Source organism: Strongylocentrotus purpuratus, unplaced genomic scaffold (assembly GCF_000002235.5).
Source record: "Strongylocentrotus purpuratus isolate Spur 01 unplaced genomic scaffold, Spur_5.0 spur5_scaffold_15, whole genome shotgun sequence".
In the NCBI taxonomy this organism is placed as follows: domain Eukaryota; kingdom Metazoa; phylum Echinodermata; class Echinoidea; order Camarodonta; family Strongylocentrotidae; genus Strongylocentrotus; species Strongylocentrotus purpuratus.
Window position 1 is genome coordinate 36,848,445 of NW_022145600.1, and position 25,450 is coordinate 36,873,894.

The 25,450-nt window shown below is 37.4% G+C and overlaps 2 protein-coding genes across 3 annotated transcripts in view; one reads left to right on the forward strand and one right to left on the reverse strand.

The window, feature by feature from the left end:
- Window positions 1-2,984: 2,984 nt before the first annotated feature.
- LOC100892407 lies at window positions 2,985-12,991 on the reverse strand. Of its 2 annotated transcripts, XM_011681957.2 has the most exons (9): window positions 12,906-12,991; window positions 10,536-10,881; window positions 9,489-9,559; window positions 7,798-8,329; window positions 6,913-7,123; window positions 5,653-5,715; window positions 4,843-5,031; window positions 4,161-4,242; window positions 2,985-3,479 (listed from the first exon to the last, which is right to left on the reverse strand). In XM_011681957.2, the coding sequence occupies exons 2-9, from the start codon at window positions 10,814-10,816 to the stop codon at window positions 3,385-3,387; spliced, it is 1,524 nt and encodes a 507-aa protein (XP_011680259.2). In that variant the 5' UTR covers window positions 10,817-10,881; window positions 12,906-12,991; the 3' UTR covers window positions 2,985-3,384. The 2 variants fall into 2 exon arrangements, with proteins under 2 accessions (XP_011680259.2, XP_011680262.2); XM_011681960.2 differs by lacking the exon at window positions 5,653-5,715.
- Window positions 12,992-15,885: 2,894 nt separating this feature from the next.
- LOC592275 (insulin-like growth factor-binding protein 7) overlaps window positions 15,886-25,450 on the forward strand; it is a 13,955-nt gene continuing 4,390 nt past the window's right edge. Inside the window, exon 1 of the mRNA XM_791807.5 lies at window positions 15,886-16,693. Within this exon, the coding sequence (XP_796900.2) occupies window positions 16,246-16,693 (448 nt within the window). The 5' untranslated portion in view covers window positions 15,886-16,245. The remainder of the gene's footprint in view (window positions 16,694-25,450) is intronic.

The window sequence follows — 25,450 nt, forward strand, 5'->3', positions numbered from 1 at the left end:
ATCAGAAAGGTTTTGCTTTGTCACTTAGCAGCTCCAAAGTAGATGCGCCAGTTATGTTACCACAAATGTAACATCATATACCTTATTTAATATAAATTCTATTTTACTATGAAACAGTACAAGATTGTAACCTTCCTCAATTCATACAAGGTTTCCTTCTCATCTAACACCTTCCACTTTACATTAACTCTCTACCATATTTTGTAGCAACCGATTACAAACATTTGTCCTATTTTACCAAATCTGTTATCCATTTTTTATTCATTGAATGAAAAGGTTGTGTTAAGTATTACTGGTGTTAGTGGATTATGAAAGAAACATTTTTTTAATCATGATGAGTAGCAGGATACAGATATGAATATGTGTTAATAAATACACACATTTGTGGACAAATTTACGTAACTGATTGCGTCTATTTATATTTGCAATGTGAGAACATTTTAAAGGAGAAACATGTTACATTTCTGCTATGTTATTTCCATGGAATTTTCATGGAATTAATGTGTGTGATGTGCAAATGGCTCCAAAAATTGTTCCATTACTCTCGAATCTAATTCAAGCATCACCTGTGCTCATTATCATAATATATATTACTCAATTGGATTATAAAAATGTTCTGAACTTTGGAGTATACATTACAAATACAAAATAAAGCAAGCTATAACATACCACAGCACACTAATGTATGTAATACATAATTATGTAAACATGAGTATCATAAAAGTTATAACATCTTATGCAGTTTCACTCAATTCATGATGTATATTTGTACAGATAAGCAAATATTCACAATCATATGTTGACAATAAAATCCTCTGTGTATTTCAGGTATTATTTACAATTCATTGCACATGTTTTTATTGTTGGAAAAAAAGAGAAAAAAAATCACTTTTAAATACAAGTACCTGCATTTAGTTTTGACAAGTTTAAAGCAGCACACTTTTAGTACTTGCATGAACACAAAACTCCTATTTATCAAATCTAAATTAATTTCAGTCCATTGTGCCTCCAATCCTTTGAGCAGAGCCAATGAAATGAAATCAATACAATATATCTCCATATTGTCTATATATCTTATCTAGTCAACCTGTGTTATAGATGCTTCCTACTGATACACTATCTCTTTGAGTACATCATATCTTATAGAGAGATAAACATGTATATATTCTGAAAATTCATAATGACGAGCCTTTCATACATAACATCCCTCAGCCTCGTTACACACAAAGAGGTAAAATGCTAATTAAAATTCTCAGCAAATTAAGATGACATAAACTTTGTGAGCTTCAAATTTCTGTATAATATATTAAAGATTGGTGAGTAAGCTCATAGGTCCTTGATGTCTTATTGTGAGCAGAGATTTTTGTTCCCCCCCGACCACAATCTGCCGTTCACTTGCATGAAAATGTCATTACCGGTACAAATTAATTTTCTGAAGAAGCGACCATATAATACTCGACTCTACCATTCAAATATATCTCTTCAATGAACTCACTCCAAACATGATCATTGATTCTAGATATTCTATCCGTAACATGATTTAATACTGTCTGCTTTTTGTCTAAATAGTGGGCATGATTTTTTTAGTTTTTCTTCGGTTAACCCCAAAATATCAATCCAAGACATCAATTCCAAGAATACCAATATCTTCCTCATTGATAGAATATAATGGAATATCATTGGTAATTATTAAAAGATTTATTCATTTATTCATATTTAACTTTAGCAATTCAAATATATGATGTGGCTGATAAGAAATATACATTTCTATATGTACAAATTGGCTCAACTTGTCTTTTGAAGTGAATCAGTATTTGTCTGAACGGTCTTAACCCACATGGAGCAATTTCTAAAGCATTTTGTAACTGGTGCTATATCAAAAACCTTTTGGAATGGATTGAACTTATTCAACGAAGCTTTAAATAATTCAAGGAGTGTATATGTATATGTTTTACTGGTGCTAAATTTTCCAGATGGCATAAGAGATGAAAGGAAACAGTAATGAGGTATAAAAATACAAACATACTCAAGAAAGATGGTAATACTAAATATAAGAAAGTAATACTAAACAAAGATACAAAGTATTGGCCGACATTCTAGTGAAATTGAAACCCAACGCTGGGTTTAGGCTTTTGTTCAAAGGTAGGTTTAACAAAGGAAATTAAAATGAGGTCAAAGTTGTATTTTGTTCAGCATGATTTTATACCCCAGGTTGGGTTTGCGTTAATTTTAATGTCCATGCCATCTTCGTTGGTCATGAGATTTGGAAATATTGCTCACACATGTAAGAGAGTAAACACACAAGAGTTTGAATACTGACTGGGGTAGGTATGCTGGCTGTGGTCTGATCATAATAAGGGCCCCGTTTCATCAAAGCTTTCTATCAATAACAAGTTACCATAACTGTTATAAGCTACTGAAATCATTGCATTTGATTGGCTGAGAGCAAATTTGTCATAGACTTTCAGAACTTGTTATTGATAAGAGGTTTTATGAAACAGGGCCCAGATACATGGCCCAGGCAATGACATTGAGAATGGGTCGGTATCAGTCACACACTAAGATTAATCTTCAATGAGAGAAGTAATTTGGTCAGAATATAGAGATTAGAGTTCAAAGGTCACTAATAGTGAGACAATCAAGCTAGACAGGATTATGTCTGGTAGATTAGAAAGGTCAGTATCGGTCAGATACTCGAGCCAGAAAATACCATTGGGAAAGGGTCAGTAGTGATCACACACAAAGAATAATCTCCAACAGCAGTAGTTTCACAGGATTGCAGAGGTTAGAGTATAGGAATCAGTAATCTTGAGATAATTTAACAAAGCAGTGTCTATACAGTAGGCTTGCGGTTGCACCATGTGAGAGAGAGGGAGGATTGGTGTGACGACGGATAGTCAACCTGTTCGAAACATCGAGCCACTCCCGCCACCTATCCTCTCCAAACGGCGCTATAGTTCTCCTTAGAACTATAAGCTAAGAAAGATAACCAACAGTCTTTTTTCAAGATTACACCAACAGTCCTTTTCAGGACTACACACACACTCAAGAGTGAAAGATTATCGAGAGTGCTTTTCAGGACTTCCCAATCCTCCCTCTCTCTCACATGGTGCAACCACAAGCCTACTGTATATCTACATCACCATGCAAGCCGATACTTATAAGCAGCATCTAAAGCAGTGTCTATTGGCATAAGTCTATAGGATTGAAGCAAGTAGATTTAAATAGTCCATAAGGATCAGCTACTTAAGCCAAGCCATGACCATAGGCGTAGTTTTGCAGGATTGCGACTAGGAGATTAGATGTGTCGATGCAGACGTTTGATTGGCCAGCTAGGAGATTAGATGTGTTGATGCAGACGTGTGATTGGCCAGGAGATAACTGTCATCTGACTCTGCTGCTACTGCCAACGTCCTCTCCATTAAGTTTGATGAAACACAGGTTGCACACCAGCTCTTTCTCTGTCTGAGCTGCTGGAGCTAAGGTAACAAATATAAATATCAAGTTACACTGTTAACAAATTATTTCAGTACCAGCAGTAATGTGGAGCTTTTTATTGATTTAATTCTTTATGGCAAGGCTGTCATGACAGCAAGTTAGAATGACTCATATGAAATACATACCAGTAATTTAAATATTTCCTAAATTGTTCTCAATAACAAACAACAAATTTAGATGAGTATGGAGCAAACAAATATCATTGCAAGGGAAATTGTTGTCCCGCCATGTCCATAACAAAGAGGGAAACAATTTCCAGCAAGTGTTTGCTGGTCCAAACATCCCTGTATGATGAACATTTCACAACTGTATTTTACCTACGGTACAATCTTTTGTTATCTAATTACATTACAAGAACTCAGTATAGATAAAAATGGGAAAGGTGATCCAACATATACTCAAGGCTTTGTTTTTGCCTAGATATAAGACTCACTTCTGGCAACAGGGTTAGATTGTTAGCTATAACACTGGAAGTACAGAAATCTAATACAATGTAGCATTATACAGTGACTAAAGAGCATTAGTTTACAGAGGATATGTTGTACATACATAGCACAGAGTAAAAGGCATACAATACTGTCACTTGCTAAGAGCCAGAAAGACGTTGCATGCATATGAGTTTTAACTCCTTCTGGCTTTCAAAGCACTATTTATGTACATACCTGTTGCTCCTAGAGCAGATCTTGGTAGCTTCTTACAGCAGCATTTAGGACAGAAGTCTCTCCCACAGTACCTACAGTATCTCTGAAATATGATGAAGACAAGAGGTCAAAGGTTATTAACAGTTATGTACTGTGATCAGTTTTATAAAAGTGATACACATGTATATTATCTGTAAGTTATAATATATTTGCTAACACCAAAGCAAATGCAATGTCTTGGTAGATTTTATCCATTGATGTACATGTAAGTTGTTACTGAAAACTCAGATCTCATCCCCATCAAAAACGCCCCAATTATAATTGGTGTCTAAATCACACTGTTACCATTCAAAGAAGCCGAGCTGCTCTGGTGTGAATAGAGTCCCACAAAATGTACACAAATAACAAGCTGTGTTTATTAGACAAAGGGTTTTCAGGCTTCAGTTCACAATACAATCTTAACTACTGTACACAAGCAAAGTAGCCCACTCGCTTCATGTAACACACAAAACTATGTAGGTAACAATTAATTCCCACAACTTCACCCTTCTCTTTAGCTGAGATGTAAACGAGTAACGAGGGAAGGGTCTTACCTGGTACCAGCTCAAAAAGTCATCTCACCCTATTTTACACAACCACATAGAACACTTGCCTCTGTACTAGAAAAAAGGATTTTGGGGGAACCAATTTGAATGAGTCTTACCCTTCTCTTGAGCACTGATGTGAATAGGGTTCCACATAAGTAACACATGCCGCTCTCAAACATCTTAGGTTGTTGTTGTTGAGCAGCTGGTGTTCCATCTGACCTGCTAGACGCTGGTACCACTATTTGAGCTCCTTTCATTCTCCTCTCTCTTGGGATCTCCTCATCTGCATCTTCATTACCATTCATCTGAGGAGTTATCAATAATAACAATAACAACAAAAAACCAGCAACAATACATTCTTGTGTACAGCACATCACATTGCGTGAGACAATGCCCCTATGCACATCTAAGATGCTTTTGGAATAGTTTCACTAGCTTTAGCCAAGCTTCCCTAGTACGTTCTTCAAGCATTAAAGGAAATAAACTCCTAATGAATAATCATCACCTGGGTCAAGATTGGAAAAATATGTCCTGCCAAATGATGGTGGACTCAAACCCTATATCACTTCATCCATAGTCGACCCCAGCATGTCTACATATTCTTTAGCAGAAAGCTGTAGCTTGAGCAATGCCTCACAACTTAGATTAATGCTGTTTATCTTCATTTTACAATTAAAGTATTACAAAATTTGACCAGTTGATTTCTAAAGGTCAATGTCACAATAAAATTTATTTTAAAAAAGAAAAAGGGGTGGGAACAAAAACAAGATAAATAATTTCTACTTTACATTAACTTTGAGCAGAAGATCAAAACCATCTTTAATCTTTTTTAGTAGAATTCACAAGTTAACATCCCAAACCCAAGAGTATTCAGCAGTTTCAATCTATAGTAAAAGGGATCTTCTTTTATACTACATTTAACTTACATCCTCAGATAAAGGATGTGAAGAAACAATGCCATCCTTCTGTGAACGAGAGTCAACAGGTCCCTGTCAAATGGAAATGAAATATCAAAACAATATTTCATTTTTCATGAAATGTAATTACAAATTATTAGTAATAACAAAGAAATCGCTGTTTTGAAGTTTCAAGGACAATGGAAGTAGATTCAATGAATTGGCACCAATTTATCTGCAAACACTGATCCAGGAATACAAACCCTCACGCAATCTACGGTCATCTTCACAATTAAACCTTGTGTCTACTTCGGTGTCAACTCTTTCTTATGGTCATCGCTCTTTTTGCAAAGCTTCTGCTGAACTTTGGAACAAAATACCTTTAAATGTAAAAAAACTGTCAGACTGTTTACCAATTCAAAACTTGTCTGAAAAAACATTTATTCAAAATTGCTTTTGATGATTAACTCACATTGATGTATATTTCTGATTTGTAATTTTTTTGTTTTGTTTATTATGAAATTATTTACCATCGTATTTTGTTTTTTATAGCGCTATGAGACTTTGGTGGTAAGCGCTTTATAAGCACCGTTTCTATTATTATTATTATTATTTATCAACATCAATAAAAATGTAATATAGGTTGACTTTTTTAACATTTCACCAGTATGAAAAGTCATCTAGAAGAGCTCATCGATTTGACCTATAAGACTTTAACTTCCTATGAGTCTTGTAAAGTAAGAGTATCAGTACAAATGCATCTATTGATAAACAAATATATATCCTTACTCTATCCCTAACAGAAGAGCTGCCAACCTCCAGAACAGAAAATTAGTAATCACATGGCTCAAAATCAGTAATTTGGGGTATAAATCAGTAATTTCCTATGCGGCGCTATGAATCTTTAAAAAATGGCACGCCAACACTGTGCGGACGCATGGGCGCATGATTATCTGAAATTTTTGGTGATTTTACTCACACAAAGTTGCTAGATATTGACTTTCAGGTCATCACAACATAGTTTTCCATGAAAAATAGCTTTTATTAAGAGAATAATTGATACTTTTCCGCCTTTCTCAGCGAGTGTTAGATGGCCGCTATACCTCACAGCACTTGCTGCAATAAACAAATAAAAAATTTAATCCGTAATTTGAGACAACATTCCATAATGGTCATTAATTTCTGTACCAATTACGGGAAATCCGTACTAGTTGGCAGCTCTGCCATTAAAAAACAGAATATCATAAATGGAACAAAAAAGGAGAGAAATGAGTTCATTCATCTACTGACCTTCTCCTGTGAGCTATCTAGATGCTTTGAGCTCTCATCCTTGCTCACATCCTTAGTAGATATCTTGATTGTAATCCATCTCTTCATCCTCTCTAACCATACATGGCACTGAGGATGAGTCAGGAGCACACAGTTTGTGGTTGCCATGGTAATCCAATAAAATGGGACATACATGAAGCACAGTACTCCAGCATATAGTGCGAGGTAGAATCTGCAAATCAGAAATGATCAATATGTTTTTAAATATTTTAGAAGTAGAGACTAAATGTATAGAAAGAAAGAATAAGTGTCAACTTACATTTAGACAGTTTGAAATTTTTGTTTTTAAAGATATGTACAATGTATAATATACAGGTGTAATAAAGAAAAATAGAAAAACTTTATAACACACTACAAGTGTGCAATTAAAAATAAATTTAAAGTTTTCTTACAAATACAAAACTAGTAATAACTTTCAAATTAAAGAATAAGAAGACTACACCACACTGTATGGTGACAGATGTTTGCCCTAAACAATCTTACAAGTCAAAATCTGACAAGGATGTTTCTTTTGTAAATTGATTTAGCAGACCATTAAAAGTATTCATGATGATAAAATTTTCTCTTGGAAGGATGGTTCTGAAAGATACCATGATTCAATATTCATGAATGTTTTGCTTACGATATTATTTTACGATACTATCTTAAAAGATAGATAAATATAAAACGAAATAAATTTTTTTTTTTTTTTTAAATCCAAAATTGAGAGATATAACACGTGCCGTAAAGTATTTTGGCGACAATAGTCAAATCACTGACTAATCGCCAATAACTCAAAACACAACAACAACAACAACATTTCAACATTATCTCTACACTGTAGCTTATTCCTTGCTTAATACTCACATGATTGTTTTCCATCGACATCTCCATAGTAACATATCCTCCACCAACAGGAGTATCCTAGAGACCGCTGTAAGCCATATGCTAAGATCCTGCATCATCTGACGATATTCGGTCAGAAGTTCTCTCCTTCGCTGACTGTCAATCTCCAGCTCTGCATGCTTGTTTTTATCATGAGGATGCGTTGCTAGGCAACCATCTCCCATTAATGATGATGATGTTGCATTTTTGGGTGGAGAAGATGATAGAGGAGTCTGGACCTTTTGAGAATCCCCAGCTTTATTGACCTTCTGATTGGCTGTGGCAGATGATGTACCCTGTACTTTTGCAGCTGATGATGGCAACGTTGATGATGACGATGACAAGGATGATGATGATGATGATGATGATGATAATGAGTTTGCAGATAGAATATTAACAATATTTTGTTTCTTGGAAGAATTATGTTTCTCTGTGAGTTGTTGACTGGTAAAGGACAGGTATCCAAGGCTGGCTACAATAAACAGCATCAGAAAACAGATGACCAACAGCTGACCTGATGTATCAAAATGAAAGGACAAAAAGTTCTTTTATTACTAGAATTTACTATTTTTTATATTCCCATATCTGTAATGGTTTTATATTGAGAAAACAAAAAAATCATGATTCATCTCATCTGTATACATGTACATGGAATATATATACTTTTTCAATGTTGTAGTAATAAGACTGGATATCTGTTAAAGCAGTAATGTCAACAGATTCAATTCAAACTCCACTTTTACAGGTACATGTAGTAGCAGCTATTTATAATGATTTCAAACAAGGCTTCTCTCACATACAGTACATAGAATATGTGTGAGAAATTCATGACATAGATATATTCTATTCGCAATAGAAAACAATATGTTGTGAGGCTCTCTGAGACACCTACGGTATGTAAGAATCAGGTACCTTCACGTTCATTGTGAAGTTTATTCCCACTTATGCCAATCATCATTTTCATTTTCCTATGATGTGAGGTTAAACATTTCATTTCCTGTATGGCCTTTCCAAATTTAACAAATACCGTATTTGCCAGCGATAAGGCCGCAGCGCCGCATAGGCCGCACCCCCGATTTTGACATTTAAAAAAACAAAAAACAACAACAACAACTTTTGTCGAAGATGGGATTTGAACACTTGGGACCAAATGTTGATGTGATTAAAATCACCGCCTTTGACCGCTCGGCCATCCCGCACTGATACTGTCCCTTGCAGTTTTCTCTGATGTATACATTGGGCCTCTCTCTTGTGTATTGCGCCATAGCTGAGCTCGCGCGATCGACGGCAAAAACTTAAATCTAGATCTACCAGTAGAGTTTGGTTGGTAAGTTATGAATTTCATTTACGAGATTGACCAAACTTTGCCCTTCATTTAAAAAATATAACACATAATTGTTGGTAAGACATGTGTTATTCTAGAGGGTAATTCTAGAAATGTCCATCACCTTTTATTATTGTCCCATATGTACAAATTCGTGCTGTGTTTCATGGTTTTGACATGCCATTTTTAATCCTCTTTTTTCCTCTTTCGCCGCAAAGGCTGCACCCCGACTTTTTGATATTTTCTCTTCCAAAAATACTGCGGCCTTTACGCCAGCAAATACGGTAAAGCAAAGCACTGTCAAATCTAACCCCTGAAGAAGAAGAACAAATTGGCAGAATTCTCTTACCTGTAGTCATGTAAAAGGAGAAAAGCTGGAAGATTATCCACATCCCTACGGTAAGGATTGGGTACTCCCAACTAAGGGAATAGAAACAAAACACATTAGGGTTATCACTAGGTTATACATGTACGTGTGTTATGAAAATAGATACTGAATTAAAACCTTCAAGAAAAATCATAATCACAAACACAGTAATTTGTTTCACATGATGTACAAACATTTTCTTAATTTCACAACCAGGTAACTTTTCATATTGGGCTTAATTAATGGTAGACAAGTTACTCATGAGCTGCAGATCTATTTTCATATATAGCAGAACATTTCAGAATAATAGATGCTTTTAGAACAAAGATATCTCTGGAGATGAAATTGTTTGTTGAGAGAAATAGGTTATCAACTCAGTGTAGATATAATGCTAGGTTCACATGACGTCTCGGCGGCCAACACGTTTCAGGCCATCATGGACAAAACGGGATGGACCTAAGACAACGGGGGGGGGGGGGGGGGGGGGGGGGGGGGGGGGGGGAATGGGCAAACGTGACAGGCCATCATTGCTGTGGATGCCGAGCCAGATTTTTTTAATGTAAAATAAATTGCCACGGTAGTCACGATGCAGATGAGAAACCTAATAGGCCGTAGTTAAATGGGATGAACGCAACAGTACAATAACAAAACTTAGGAAGACCTAAAAAACTTGAATACAGAGAAAAGTGGCCAAAATCCCATTGCGCACTACGTTGCAGGAAAACGGGGCTACCGTGGCCGCCGGGAACATAATGTAAACCTAGCATAAACTAGTTAATGCCTTCCTAGCTCTCATCAAATGAAATCAAGATATCAGATATAGGTTAACAATCAGCAATCTTTTGTTCAATTCTGTATTTGACATTAGCTACAGTATGTACTGAAAAATGAGATACCAGTTTACCAAATCATGAAATTTAATGCATTTGATAAATCATAACTGAACAGGACTGCCCAAAAACACTTTTAAGTCATGATGCATAGGGTAAATTAATAATGTCCATTATGATTACTGACATTACATCTTACCTAAATACAGCTGAGATGAATTCATAACACAATACAATAGGCCAGGACATCGTCATGATATTCCTGTACGCATCCACAAGCTTTCCAACATCTCGATTAGGTTTGCCCTTCTCATAAACAGAGTTTGTTGCTTTGGCTGCTTGGTGTCCTCCCGATGAGGCAGGATTGAGATTTGATCTTGCTGCTGCTGATGGGGGTGTAGTTGAGAGGATAGGAGGTGTAGCAGGTCTCTGAGTTGATCTTATCGCTGGTCGATGACGAATGGTGCCAGAGTCTGCCATAGCAACAGAGAAGCTGACACGTTGTAACAGGTCTTGATAATTTACATCCTGTTAAGTACTGTGATCTGAAGGATGATGAAACAAAGGACAAAAAAGATAAATGTGCAATAGAGCATACAGTACATGTATACAACACAATACCAGGGGAAAAATACAGGGGCGCTCAGGGCAAATTAGCCCCCAAAATGCCAAAAAGAGCCCCTGAAAGTCATAAAAGAGCCCCCAAAACTTTGCATAGAGTTTAATGCAATACAAATTAAAGAGTGTAATTTTAATGCTAGCAAGCTTGAAAAGTAGCCCCCGAAATTGTTCTAATATTTTTTTCCCTGCACAATACAGTTGACAATATCCAAAACACTGTTCATGAACATACAAGAAGGCTTGTAAAATATAACATTAAAATAAAGCAGGAAAATAAAATGTATTTGCATGTTTGATTGATTGTTTTGTGACAGAACAGTCTCATAATGAGCTACTCCAGGAACCATTGATATGAGGTGCTGTGTCAACATATTTGCTAGAAAGATCTGAAAATTCAAGGAAAGATTATGACTCTTAAATGAAGGTTAATCAAATATCAACTGGATATGCAAGGCATGTTAAAAGTGGGTTCATGCAAGATGTCCTGGAGTAAAGCAAATTACCAACAGAATGGCTGAGAGTTTTAAGTTCAAGAAACACAGAGAGATCAGGTGACTGGTGGAGTAATAAGAAGGGATGTACAGTAAAACCTGTCTACAGCGACCACCCAAGGGAAACACAAAAAGTGGTCTTTGTAGACAGGTGGTCACTAAAGCAGGTTTGACTGTACAATGTAAATGGGACATGTTGAGAAGATTGATAGGTTTTGTTATCTTGGGGGTACAATCAGCAGTGGTGCTGGATGTGAGATTGCAGTGGCAAGAAGATGCAGATTTGCTGCCGTCAATCTTATCCCTTCTAGTCTACGCCGAAGGCAAAATGATTATGAAGGAAAAACTGTGCGCCATCTACACGTTCGTAATGGCGTTATCACAGTTTTTCCTTCATAATCATTTTGCCTTCGGCGTAGACTAGAAGGGATAAGATTGACGGCAGCGAGAGTTTAACACGGCTTGCAAGATTTTCAACATGGATGTCGATTTTGACCCATAATTTCCTTAAAAGGGACCATTAAACGGATTATTTCAATCAAGTTAGTAAGTGGAACCGATGTATTATAGCCTAGGCCTAATTTAAAATTGGATATGGACGAGGTAAAATGACATTTTGGGGGCATAACAATACGGCCGTGGCAAGTTTGTCATGTTTGTGGGAGGGGCCTAGCGGCTAAAATCTAGCCGTGATATCTTCAACATACGATGGTATAGGCGATCGTTCAGTCTCTATAACCGGAGGTCTAGTGGAGCCAGACGTAGTCTCAGTGGAACAACCGACGATTATAGAGACTGAAGCTTTCGGTCTAGTCTAGATCTAGATCATCGTTTAATACAATGTTTCATAATCATATCATTTGATATGACCATTTTACATCATTCCTCAAAGTTTGAGCAAAAAATCTGCTGACAAACACAGGAGATATGAGAGGGGGGATTTTCGGTGATAATGTTTCGATGACCGTTAAATATTCAAAACGATTTCAGTGTTATCAGCGAGTTAATTGAATTGCACCACTATCAATCATGACTCTGCACCAGCACACTGCGATGTTATGTGTGCATTAAACGTGGTCATAATTTTGCATACCATTCTCATTTCAGTTTTCACACAATCAATTCCGAAATTCATTCATAAAACTGACCCAGCGTCTTTGTTGCAGCTGTTCTTCTAGGTTCATTGTTCCTTCATGCATAAACCTACGCAGAACTCAACAAAACAAAGGACCCATCACTCAAGCACTCAACACTCGCTCAATTCAATCAGACGTGCTCAAGAGTGTACAGGCCTAGACTACAGTGCAATCTCGCTGTCTCGCCTAAACTAAAGAACGCGATTTTAGATCTGTAATTTATCAATATTAACCTTAATATACACATATACAACAAAGAAACATGAATCAGAATATAAGTAAGTATATACTCTATAAACAATAACGTAATATGAAACATACCGGTCCTTTTAGCAGCTATTCTTATTATTAAATTATCGGGTAGAAAAGAGGCGTCCACATGCACACAACTCACATAACAAATTTACACTTCACAACAACAATGATGACAATAGGATAGTTTATGGAAAGCCAAATGCGCATACTAATTATAAAACTGTATTTCTAAAACACTTTTATGCAATATGGGCATAATTAAATAAGTGTTTAATACGATATAAGATATCAAACTGAATACTGGAATGCAAACATACTTGACGAACTACATAATTCAGCGTGCCATATGTGCGGAATCTGGAAATAATTGTGTTGGGTGGCCAGCTCAACTGTTCGCAACAATTTGTAACCGCGTAGTGTAATGCCAACTCAGAGGCATTTGAATGTACAAAAGAATCAAATGAAATCGCCCCCCCCCCTCCCCTCCTCATTTGGAGGAAAATCTGGAGGAGGCACTAGGGATCAGTTTGACTTGGCCTCAGTTAGGCCCCTGAACTTGTCTGAATTACATGAGTGAAATGCATGGCTGTGCAAAATGGTGTAACGCGTCGGTCCAGAAAATAGGGGGACCAGGGGCAACCAAGTGAGAGACACGTACATTGCAGATTAATTAGGCGCTATAAATATCCAAAATATTATTATCCAAAACATAACTCCGGCGAACAAAATATACGGTTAAGAGAAAATTATGAATCCTGACTTTCCTGATAGAACATGACATCCTCTCTGAATTTGACCTTGACTTGTTATTCTTTGACTACTGCATGTTATTTCGTTAAATTTCGATATTATTTTATCAAGTTTGTAAAATTATATCTCTTTAGAGTATCATGGCTTGTGCAATGCAATGCAATATTGCTACATCATCGATGGTATTTAAAGCTTGATTTAGTTACATTTAGATCAGGGAGATGTGACTTGAGAGTTACGGTTGTGAGCCGAGAACGGTTTGGCATTATCACATTATATTGCGCTTTTCATCTTTTTCTATCTTTATTAATTTCCCCTCCATATTCTATTTACATGAACGTAAGTTGATAAGGGACACAGGGAGGGAAGCAGCTTGCCCCTTGCCCCCCCCCCCCCCCCCACTTCGTGAGAAAATTTCTAAATGAGAAAAATTGTAATACCTGGCAAGGTAGAGAAACTTTGTTTGAATCTCAGAAATCATGAACATTTTTCTCCCCAAAAAATCTATTCGGCCGCAAATCGGCCTCGTAAAATGATGACAAAATGGGTTAAGCTACACTTAAAGTTGAAGAAAGTAGCAAATTTGGTTCGCATATAAAAATGATGGATAAAACCTGATAGATAGATAGAGAAAACTTGGACGCTGTAAGGTTACTTATGTATTAAAATCAATAGGAAATATCCCAAACATTTTTGTCTCTATCTGTCTCTCTCTGTCTCTCTCTCTCTCTCTCTCTCTCTCTCTCACGCATCAGTGTCTCCTTCCTTTGGGGCCTATTATACATGTATATTCACTTCAGTTGCCCTCATATAACAGCTTGGACATGTTGATGGACCTTTAATTTGTCCTGTTTATGTATAGCTGTTGTCCTTGTTTGCGAGGCTGAACATTATTATGTTTTCCTTTGGTTCCGTGTTTTCTTTCCTTCTTTATTATGCAGTGAGGTGTATTCAGCTGTGGCTCGCTGCTCATCAATAGAGTTTACGTTGAAACGAATAAAAGTAGTGCCTCCTAATTCTAAGTGTTATTATAATGCAACGGGATAACTGCCCCTTCAAATCGTCCTAATCAACAGATTTTGCACCTATGTGGATTTCGACAGCCTCTCCAATGTATATTCAATATTAATTTCCCGCGGATCGGACCAAATTTACTATTTAGAATTCTTGGGCTATACTGAGATTGCCGCTCTGTCATGTCTGTGGACAAAGGGTTTATATCAGTATGGCGTAGAAACATGAAGGCAAGAGGGGCACGTGCGTGCCCCCCAATCAAAATGGTGAAACAAAGAAAAGAGGAAAAGAAAAGGAATAAAAACTGAGAGAAGACAGGCAGAGAGAAGGAGAGACAAACAGACAGACAGACATAAGGAGAGATAGATAGAGAGAGAGAGAGAGGGGGAGAGGGAGAGAGAGAGAGAGAAAGAGAGAGGGGGTGGGGGAGACAGTCAAAAGAAGAATGTACGACCCCTGGATTTTTTTTCGCATACCACCCCCCCCCCCCTTCCTAAGACCGGTGCCCTCATGACACCAGAGCCCCCTTAATGTTTAGACTGTAGCCTACGAGGTGGGGATGCTACTGAGTTTCAGCCTTCTCAAGGGAGAAGTGAGGTGATAAGGATAACGGAAAAAAAAAATCTCATTTCAATTAGGGAGGTGGGAAGGGAAGACTCACCCTGGTCAGCCCATTGGCGTAGCGCCAGTCATGTTCGGAGGGGGGGGGGGGTTGAGGCAGACACTGGTTTTTCTAGATCAAGATATGCGAGAAACTAGGTGTCCGAGCGGGAGACACTCCTTTTTTTCTTTTCTTTTTTATCCCTCCCCGGTTTCTGTTCTTGTTTAAAGGTAAAGACCAGTATTGGAAACGCCCCAATTTCAAAAAATGAAATGGAAGCTCTCATTACCAATCATGTGAAAGAATAAGTTTTAACTAATGCATGATGATAAAAAATTTGCCGGGAAACCGCCTACTAATTCATATCTTTGGTAAATTTGTTTCTCTCATGGTCTGTGAGAGATATAGGGTAGTCCCATATACATATTTCTGTGTATAGTGCTTGTAATTTTACAAAGAAAGGGCCAAATTTCTTATCATTTTGATGATTCCAGAACCTTGCAGATGCTAGATGCTAGATGATCAACCTTTTCTGAACGATTCCACAACGTTTCTTTCACAATGCAATCGCATGACCATAACTGGTCTTTACCTTTAACCTTTATTCTGTAAAATCGGATGTCAAATGCCTTTTCATGAGTTTCGATTTTATTCAAACTACGTTAAGTTCTGTGTCTGTTAACACGTTTACTTATTCACTTTGTAAGAGGAACTTAGATGAGGCACATATCTATCCCACCGGGTGGGTGGATTGCCTGACCTTCTCTGTATTTATGACGTTAGTTAACTCAGCACTCCCATTGAGTTAGACTTCGTTACGCCTCTCTCTCTCTCTCTGATCCGTCAATGTCCTCTCAATCAGCAAGGCACTGAGCATGGAAAGAACATAGCTTGTTTACCAAGCGACGAACGTGCGCGAGTTACTTACAACAAAGTCGCAAAGTTGCAGACGACACGGAATAACTTAGGTGGCGGGAAACTATCGGAAACTACCGCTAATTGTGGTAGAGATATCTCAAGTCTATATTGCAAGAGAGTAAAATGGAAATAAAGGTTTGGTGTTGTGTTCTTTTGGTTGGATTATTGGCGGTGGTGGTAAGCGCTCAAAGGGGTCCGGAATGCCCTGTTTGTGAGCGTACAGCTTGTGAGAAGGTCTCCGAAGAAAGCTGCCCAGCCGGAGTACTCCTGGACGAGTGTGGCTGCTGTCAGATTTGTGGGAGAAAACTTGATCAAAATTGTGGCGGGAAATTCTGGAATCTTGGTAGATGTGGCCGGGATTACTTTTGCTCAGGACCACACCCTGGTAAAGCGATCAATATCGGAAAAGGAGAGGTGGGATTCTGCTTGTGTCGGGAAAGTAAACGCGTCTGCGGAAATAACGGGATTGTATATGAGAATTTCTGCTCCCTCAATGAAAGTAGTCATGAACAGAGGAAATATGGCGGAAATAAAATCGAGGTTTCCAGAGATAGAAAGATATGCAGAAGTGGTAAGGTTCTAATATTGAATATATATAATTGATATAATAATAACCATTTTTATCTATCACTGCATGAAACAAGGTCAGACTTTTTTTGTTGCCAGCATGGGGATGAAATAGGCACCACACAGGTATATCAAATCAGGTACTCTCTTAGGTTCATGCTTAAATCGTGAAAAGTGCCCTGCCCCGACGACAAAGTGCCCCTCTCACTATGAACGTGATGAATAAATTCACTTGAGCTGAGATGTAATCAATGTTAATAAACATTATCCTCCTTACATATCGCCCTATATTTTACTGGTCATCGAAAATTGTGAAACTTTAAGAACGGATGGTATCAAGAACCCTCATATAAGATTTACCACGCTATAAATAAACCATGGACAAATTATGACAAAGCTAATGATGCCCTATATAGCTTAACAAAAAAATGTTTTAATTTTGCATTTCGCACCAATTAAGAGTAAGATCTCTTTTTTAAAAACTCTGTTTCGACGCTGTAATTTGGCAACTTCGACACTCCTCACAAAATGACCAAAATTATGCACCCCTTGTGTATAAAGCCTAATATTGATGATGTTGTGTATGACCAAAGAGATACGTATCTTTGGTATGACTGATTTTGTTCAAACAATTACAACAGTTGATTTATATTCATTTTTTATTCATATTACGATAAAAGAATAGCTTTGTTGTAGTTGTACGATGTCTTTAGCATCGAATTAGCATAAAACACCTCTGACTATGTGCGATAATATAACTTTGTTTCTTTGCCACGGGGTAGTATATTTTCTGAAACCTTGTTCACCTATCCATCTCCCGATATTTGTCCCTCAACTTAATGAATCGCTTGATGGGGTTTCGATGCCATAAACCTCGCAATAATTCCCTAGAATTTACTTCTTCTACTGAGACTGGAAAATGGCTGTGTATTTCACTATGTGGTTGTTGCTAGGGGCAACCTAATTTGAGAAATGTGAACGTCATTGCGGGTGCCATCTCCACTTGATCGTATTCAGGTTGATGTCTCACGCAGCATGGTAAAAGAATACAGTGTTCTGTATTGGTTGTTTTATACCTTGATTGACTGTGAATGAGATTGATTTGTATTCAGTAAGTCACTTCTAGCTTCTCACCTCTTAATTATTGGCAAGAATTGGAAGACGGGAGCCACCTTTCAAAAAGAGCACCTGTAATAGAGATCTTTAATCTGTAATCTGTATGTTAATTCGTGAAGCATAAAACCACCGAACCGATAGACGATTCCAGTTTCGTATAAATGTTAAGAACTAAGAAGTGTCCCTCCCAAGCAATATTGTACTGATAAACTTTTTGATTCAAAGTAAGCTTGTTTGGAACAAGCAATCCACACGTTTAATTCGATATAAGCGTACAGATACTTGAATACTGGAGTTGACATCCAAAATACATTTAAATCTAACAAAGAAAATAGCTAGAATCTGTGATCACATGGCGAGACATTCTCATTGCATTGGTTTAAATCAAATCAAATCATCGGTCTGAGTTCAATGTCAATATACACGATCACACATGGGTCCTGGTATATACGTGCTTCTTACGATATTTGATTAGGTTACTTGCTATTTTCGTTACCAGGAGCACGATTGATTGGTTTTTATAGGGGGGGGGGTCGATCGTCAGTATGGATGTCGACAAACAAGAACTGTATAATGTACGTGAGATGCTTAAACTGATTAGAAAATTAGAGCACGTATGTTCTCTATATGTTGCCTTGTTGTAAGAAGCGATATAATCGGCAAACCACTTCAAATGAATTGCTGCTCCTATTGTATACTTGATTTTTGCTTGTGTGTATACCTCTGATCTCTTCTCTACCATTAGAGGCATCGCTAGTCCATTTTAAAGGGGCTGATCGTAGGGGGAAAATGTCGACAAGTTATCTGGATAAAAAATATGTATCTCAAACCCACACAACTTGCGCTTTTGCTCGCCCTCGTTCTTTCTCTCAACTCCAATCTAATGTTCTTCCTTCCGCATCCTTCATTCTTATCCTCTCATGTTCCATCTTTGATTTTCTCTTCCTCTCCTCGTCAGGAATACTTTGTCTCCTCCTCCTAAAGTCCCATCTCTAGTTTGTATCTCCCCCCCCCCCCCTGTTTTCTGCAGTTTGTCCCTTTTCCTTCTCCCACCATCATCTATTATACCCTCCTCCCTCTGTTTCTTGTCAAATACTCTCCTTTCCCCTTTCTCCTTAGTATACCCGTCCTCCTTCATCGTCTTTCCCATCTCTTTCTTTTCGATCTATAATAAGGTAACAAGCTCCTCATCGGCGTAGCCCAGATCGATGGCCCAACTAGACTCCAAATAAAATTCCCACAAACTTGTGTTAGTCTATTCGTCACGCTGAGTGAGGTAATTCTGTTTCAGCCTTGCACTGTAAGCTCAGCTAGGGGTAGACTATTGTTTCGAGGTTTCATATGGAGTCCTACCAACCTATAGACATCTGGGACATGCTAGGATGAACATACCTTCTCTCTACTCACCCTTCCTTTTGATAATTTCTCTGAATTCGTGTCTCTTTTGAGTATCTTTCTAATTATCTGCTTCTCATTGTGTCCCTATTCCTTTATATTACTCTTTTCCTCCTCCTTACAACCATCTTCTATAGTACCACAGGCATAGACCATGAACTGCTAGCCGTGAAACCTTCTAGTGTGGTACGGTATGTCACTGAAACAGCTCCCGTAGGATTTTTGTGCCAAAGTTGATTTTTTTTTTTTTTTTTGCATTTTGCATTTTTGCATTTTTGGATTCATTGGGTCCAAGCTATCAGAAATTGATGGGGTTCAAATTTTCCCGAAGACACCAAATTTCCCTATTGCGCGGTATATATGCCATTTTGGCACCCATTATGGACCCCCCCCCCCCCAGGAAATGAAGGAGGGGTCTGAAACTTTGAACCCCATCATTTTTGGCCAATTGGGACCCTTTTGAAGCCAAAACTGCAAAAAAAATCCAACGGGATTACATACCATACCGCACTATTCCTCACGAAGCTCGATTCCCCACCAGCCTTGTCCTACTCTCGATACAATCGAATTAGGCCGAATATCATGACATGTTGATCTGAAGAAAGGATCTAGAATGTCAGATACACGATGAAGGCAGGTGGTCGCATTCCATTCCTTTGACGAAATACATATTTCTTTATTTAGCGATTCCTTTTCATTCACCGGAAATTCTTTATTTAATAAGTTGCCATTGTCTGTTCAAAAATTGCAAGTCACTAAACAATTTCAAGAAACAATGTAACAGTAACAACAAACAAAAAACACACGAGAATATGGCCTACTGGGGGGGGGGGGGGGTCTCGCCGTGCATCCCACGTGCGCCTGATGTATATATATATAGTTTATTCAAATATATAAATGTTTTTATATATAGAGTAATATCGATGTTTCAATTTATGTTTTGTTTTTATGTTTTATGTTATTGTTTGTATCATGTGGAGGGCCCCGTTGCAAAGCATTTTCTTTTAACTGAATCGGACTAATAACCCTCCACTGTTTTATCAATTGTAATAAATAAAACATGAATAAATAGATAAATAAATAAATGTGTATATTTTTCGAAAAAGGCCCATTAAAAATGAATATTGTTTCGTCTTCCAATGACCAGACCATGCATTAGGTAACGAAAAGTTAACCACTGATTATCCAAAAACCTGCCATTTTAGGTGAAAAAACTCCTTCTTTTAATGAGAAGGTTGGATCGGTGTATTGAGCGCTATATAAAAAACGGATTATTATTATTATTATTAATAATTGATACTATATAATTGGAACGGTTGTAATTTAGTTTTTAAATAATAGATACCAAAGATAAGAATATTTAGTATTATTTTAGCTTCTGAGCTATTCTGTGCGAATTTATGCTCCGGCAAAATATTTAACTTCGAATTCGTTAATCGTTTATCTTATTTGCAGTTTCATCAAAAGAACAAAGGCAATTAGTAATAGAAGAAAGTCATAAATTGCAGATGACTCGATATGATGGCAAATATTTTTCTCATTAAAAAAAATGCGACGAGAAGACATATTATGTTTGGTTTTGTCAGTTATCAAGGCAATTCATCTTCGGGATTTACCTGTCATAATATCAATAAATCATTTGCGATTTATTTTTGTGTTTTCACCTTTGACCTCATGTTGAAATTTCGACCCAACTTTGACAAATCTTTTCTTCATCCTATTATTTGGTTTTGAACTCTTGTTTTAGACGAACACGATGAAAATTCTATCACGTCGATTCAAACAGGTGCACGACTCTCAAACAAATCATTGTTGCCATGGTGATAGATGATCTGTAGCAACTGGGAAAGTAAATAAAACTAATGTTTGCATCCTCTATTCCAGTCATCGTCGTGTGTCTTGGGATTGCCTGATAATGGTTTTTTTTTACATGATTCTAATTATGAATCAAGTTTTGGCTTGAGATTCTTCTTTCCTTATTTTTTTTTTTAGAGGGGGGGGGGGGGGAGTGGTTGATAGACTTTCATAATGTCATAAAGTTTCACCTGTTTTGTTCTGCCAGACGAGAGAAAAATATAAGTAAACTAAAACTTTTTTGTTAATTTGTTTCGTATGAATTGCATCATGATAATGATACAAGGTTGATCGTACACATGTCCAATGGAGAGTACTGTACTCGAAAACAAAAGGAATTGAAATCAATTTGTTGTTTTTGTAGTACGGTCGGCGTGCAACCTCCATGAGTCAGTGCGGAAAGAATTTTCATTTTCAGTTGCCTCGCAACAAAGACATGATTAAGTGAAGTAAATTTTCCAAACTTGTTTATGCTAGCTTTCACTTATTGCGAAACATTTTGTTTGTGAACACCACTTTCAGTGAGTTTGTAAAAGGCTAAACTTATATAGGCATAATGAGTTTAAGTTGATATATTTTACTTTGCCTTATCTAAATTGGAAAACACTCTTGTGAACTTTTAAAACCCAGACAGTCATGTGCAACAACGAAATATATAACCAGTTTGTTTCCATGGCTACATCTAATCAATAGTCAAATTCAATAATATGTGTCTGGCGGATGTAACATAACAAGGTCAGTGCAAATGTCATAAGCAGACCAAAACAACAAAATATATATGAACATGACTTGTATATTATAAACCACAAGAAATATTCCACCGAATTTTTAATTGGGTGCTTCCGTATTTAGCCATATTTAGCCGTATTTTCTCCGTGCATTTGTGGTAAACGGGCGTACTAAAAACGATTGGTTTCTTATTTTCTTTATAGTCGCATGGATTTGATATGACCCTAGTTTGGATTAATTGGGCTGGAGGAAAAGGAACTTGGTTGGGTCATTCCAAGACTTGGTACTTGGTACTTGGTTGGGTATTCCTTTTGGCAGCTCACTCAGGAAGCTATACTGGGATGGTAGGTGAGGCGAGTAACTACAAGGAGTGTCATGAATTGCTAGAATGGTGTGTGGACAAAGCACTTGTCAATTTACAGTAAAATATGCTGAGTCCAGTGCAAGTAAAAACCAAGCCAGTAAGCTTATACGATGTGAGAACCAACAGGGGGCTGCATCATTCTGATGGAGGGTAGAGCAGCCTCCTTGAAGTTGGTTATTCCTGTTACATTGACTACTGAGCCTGGCAGATGGTTCCAGATCCTTATTGCTCTTGGGGAGTATGCGAACTTGAAGGAGACTGACATTTTATAACCATTAACTTGCATAACTTCTATGTAATCGCTATACATAATTATATACAGTCTATATGCCATGTCAACAGTAAAAGTATATCCACTTTCTGTACTCTCTGTTTGTTTTTTGTTTTCTACTCTTCTTTCCTTCACTCTACTCTCAGCCTATTTTCAGTGGGAAATGTTTATACTTGACGACTCTTTACTCTGTTCCATGATGTTTAGACAGGCTTATAGGAAGACCAGGATCTGGAATTAGTTAAAGAGAGGAAACTGGCATGAGAATGAGTTTTCCGTCATTTTTGGCTCTAGTTTGTGTTCAGTAGGCCATCTCTGTTTCCTCTTATTTCCACGTTGTCCTTTTGAGCCTGTCTTGTGACATTTCACTGAAAAGTGCACGATAATTGTAAAGTCAATGATGCGTTGGCGATTCATCCATGGTTTGAAATACACATGTATCTCTTCAGTACATGTACCTCTAATGAAGTCATTACATTAATATAATCAGTCCCTTGATCTTTTTATACCTTGATCTGATATTTCATTGTGTTTGCAGAAATGTATCATTTTGTTTCATTTAAGATGCTTTATGTTCCTTTTATGTCTTTATTTTTTCTTTAGGGTTACCCCGCCATACAAGCATCGTTTCAAAATCTAAGTGCCTTGAAACAATTACATAAAAACCTGGCATGTTAAACAGGGTTTAAACGCAATAGGTTAAACAAAGAAGAAGAACAAAAAAAGTAAACTTTGATCATTTTCACTTGTACCTGAGCGGATCACCTATGCCTGCTCTGATGCATTCTTTGGTTGGTCAATGTCATCCTGCTCTCTCATCACAGAGTAGATGATCCTCGAAGACCTTGACACTGTGCGATAGGAAGATATATCAGACCCACCACGTCAGATTGAGTTTAACAGAGCTTGATAAATTGTGACAGCTTGAGTCAAATTAGGACATTTTAACGTGCCTTTCTTCTGACAAGCGTGGAAACGAAACGAAACGAAATGGAATATACATTCCCAGATGATTTCTAACTTGATTCAGTTCTCAGTGGTGATTCTAGCATTGAGATTTGATAGCTTATTATTTCTTTATTTATAATTATTGTATCTAATCAACTCCATTTACTATTTACTCGTTGTGTTGGAAATAGGGGAGACAGAGAGAGAAGGAAAGAGAGAGACAGAAAGAGAGGGAGAGGGGGAGGGGGAAATGGAAGGGGATGAGGTGGGGCAGAAAGGGAAGGTAAGATTCTGATGTCACGACGCCCCGACTCATTCAAAAACGGGTCCCTCCGCACCTCCGATTAGGACCCCCCCCCCAAATGCCCCAAGATGCTCCAGACTATACACTTGCTCCATTAGAGAACAAAGTAAACATTGCCTTCTGTAATGACTGGTGAGGTATGATTTATGAAGTATAGATAGCTGTAATAATAAGATGGGCATGTCTTGGTATGTGTGTCTGGTATGTATGTACAGATGTACCTGTATGTACCTCATCTACCAAATCTACTTAGTAAATACCTTGAAACTATTCCATCAACATACCAAAGGCTGAATCGCTGCTTGTATTGGTGCCTTGGCATGAATAGGAGAGAGAGAGAGAGAGAGAGAGAGAGAGAGAGAGGGGGTGAGGGGAGAGAGGGGCGAGGGGAGGGCGAGGGGGGGAGGGGAGAGAAACCCACATCTTTCGTTAGAAACCGATTTTACCCGAGACAAATGTATGCTCGTTAGGCCTATATACTAAAAATCCATTTAAATCGTCAAATCAGAATCGGACTACCCATCCACCGTAAACAAAAAAAAACTTACTGCTGAAGTATATGTATTGGATAATCCAAAACAATGACATTAAAGAAAACTATTCCTATAGAGAATATCTATTTACTCATGAAAAGTGATATCATTAAATCCCACACGCAACCTTATCATAATATTATGTGCGGTAACATTAATGCACTGCCTGAAATTGCTACAGTCAGTTCAATATCATATATATTCAGGTATAGATGAGTTGCGTCCTTGTACAGCTCAGCTAACCGTGTTAGATTGAATTTCCTTTGTCCTTCAACAAGGATTGAATATTGTCTGGATGAATTTGAGCTTGTTCCATTGCAACATGTCAGGATTTTTAGCAAGGATTATTTTTCAACAAATAGTGGAAAACTTTGCAAACCGACATAATCAAATAAGCTTAGTAAAGCCAATACATGTATCGATAACATTTGCGTCAACATTCCACATTTATGTCATTTACGAAAGGTTAGCTGAACAAATAATTAACAAAGAAACGATGGGTAGCATAACACCTGCTTATTGATCATTGTAAAGACTTTTAATTATGTAAGTTAAATATTTGTGTTTCTTGATATCTTTCTGATAGCAATAGTCGCCCTAGACTTTCTGGACTTTTGTATATAATACATAAGATCATTCTCCATTCTATAGCGTTTTTTCTATCAATTTGAATGTATAAGCCAGATTCAGCCGTATGATTATACTATTACTAATCATATAGCTTCGTTCTTTTTCCGGATCGTCAATTTGCTCAGTGTTCACATTCACAGATTAGCAACTTTGGTTTATTGTGTTTCCGTAGAAAGGGATTTGAACACGAATGATTGGTCGTCACACCATATCTAGTTTCTATAACAATGGAGGTGTTTCTATATAGCATGTATGTTTGATTCCAGGGTGTGTAGATCATTGGTGTCGGCAGTCTGATAAGGAGCGATTCTAACTCCTACTGCTGGGAATGTCACGAAAGGTTAATTGTGAAACCGTGCATGGGCATAATTTTGGAGTGTTAAGAAAAAAATCAAAAGGTAAAATAGAAATGAGTGTCAAAATCATGCTGTTATGGCAAGGTGTAGGTTGTCTTCCCAACAGCTGATTGAAAAACAACTCCGTCAGCATGGCCGTCAGTGTAAAAAGAAAAGGGCACGCAAAGGAATCCACACAAAAAATAAACATGCATGTACAAATATGTAAATGTTTCTATGGAAGCGAGTATCCAAAAGTGAATCTCTACGTTTTTTGTTAGA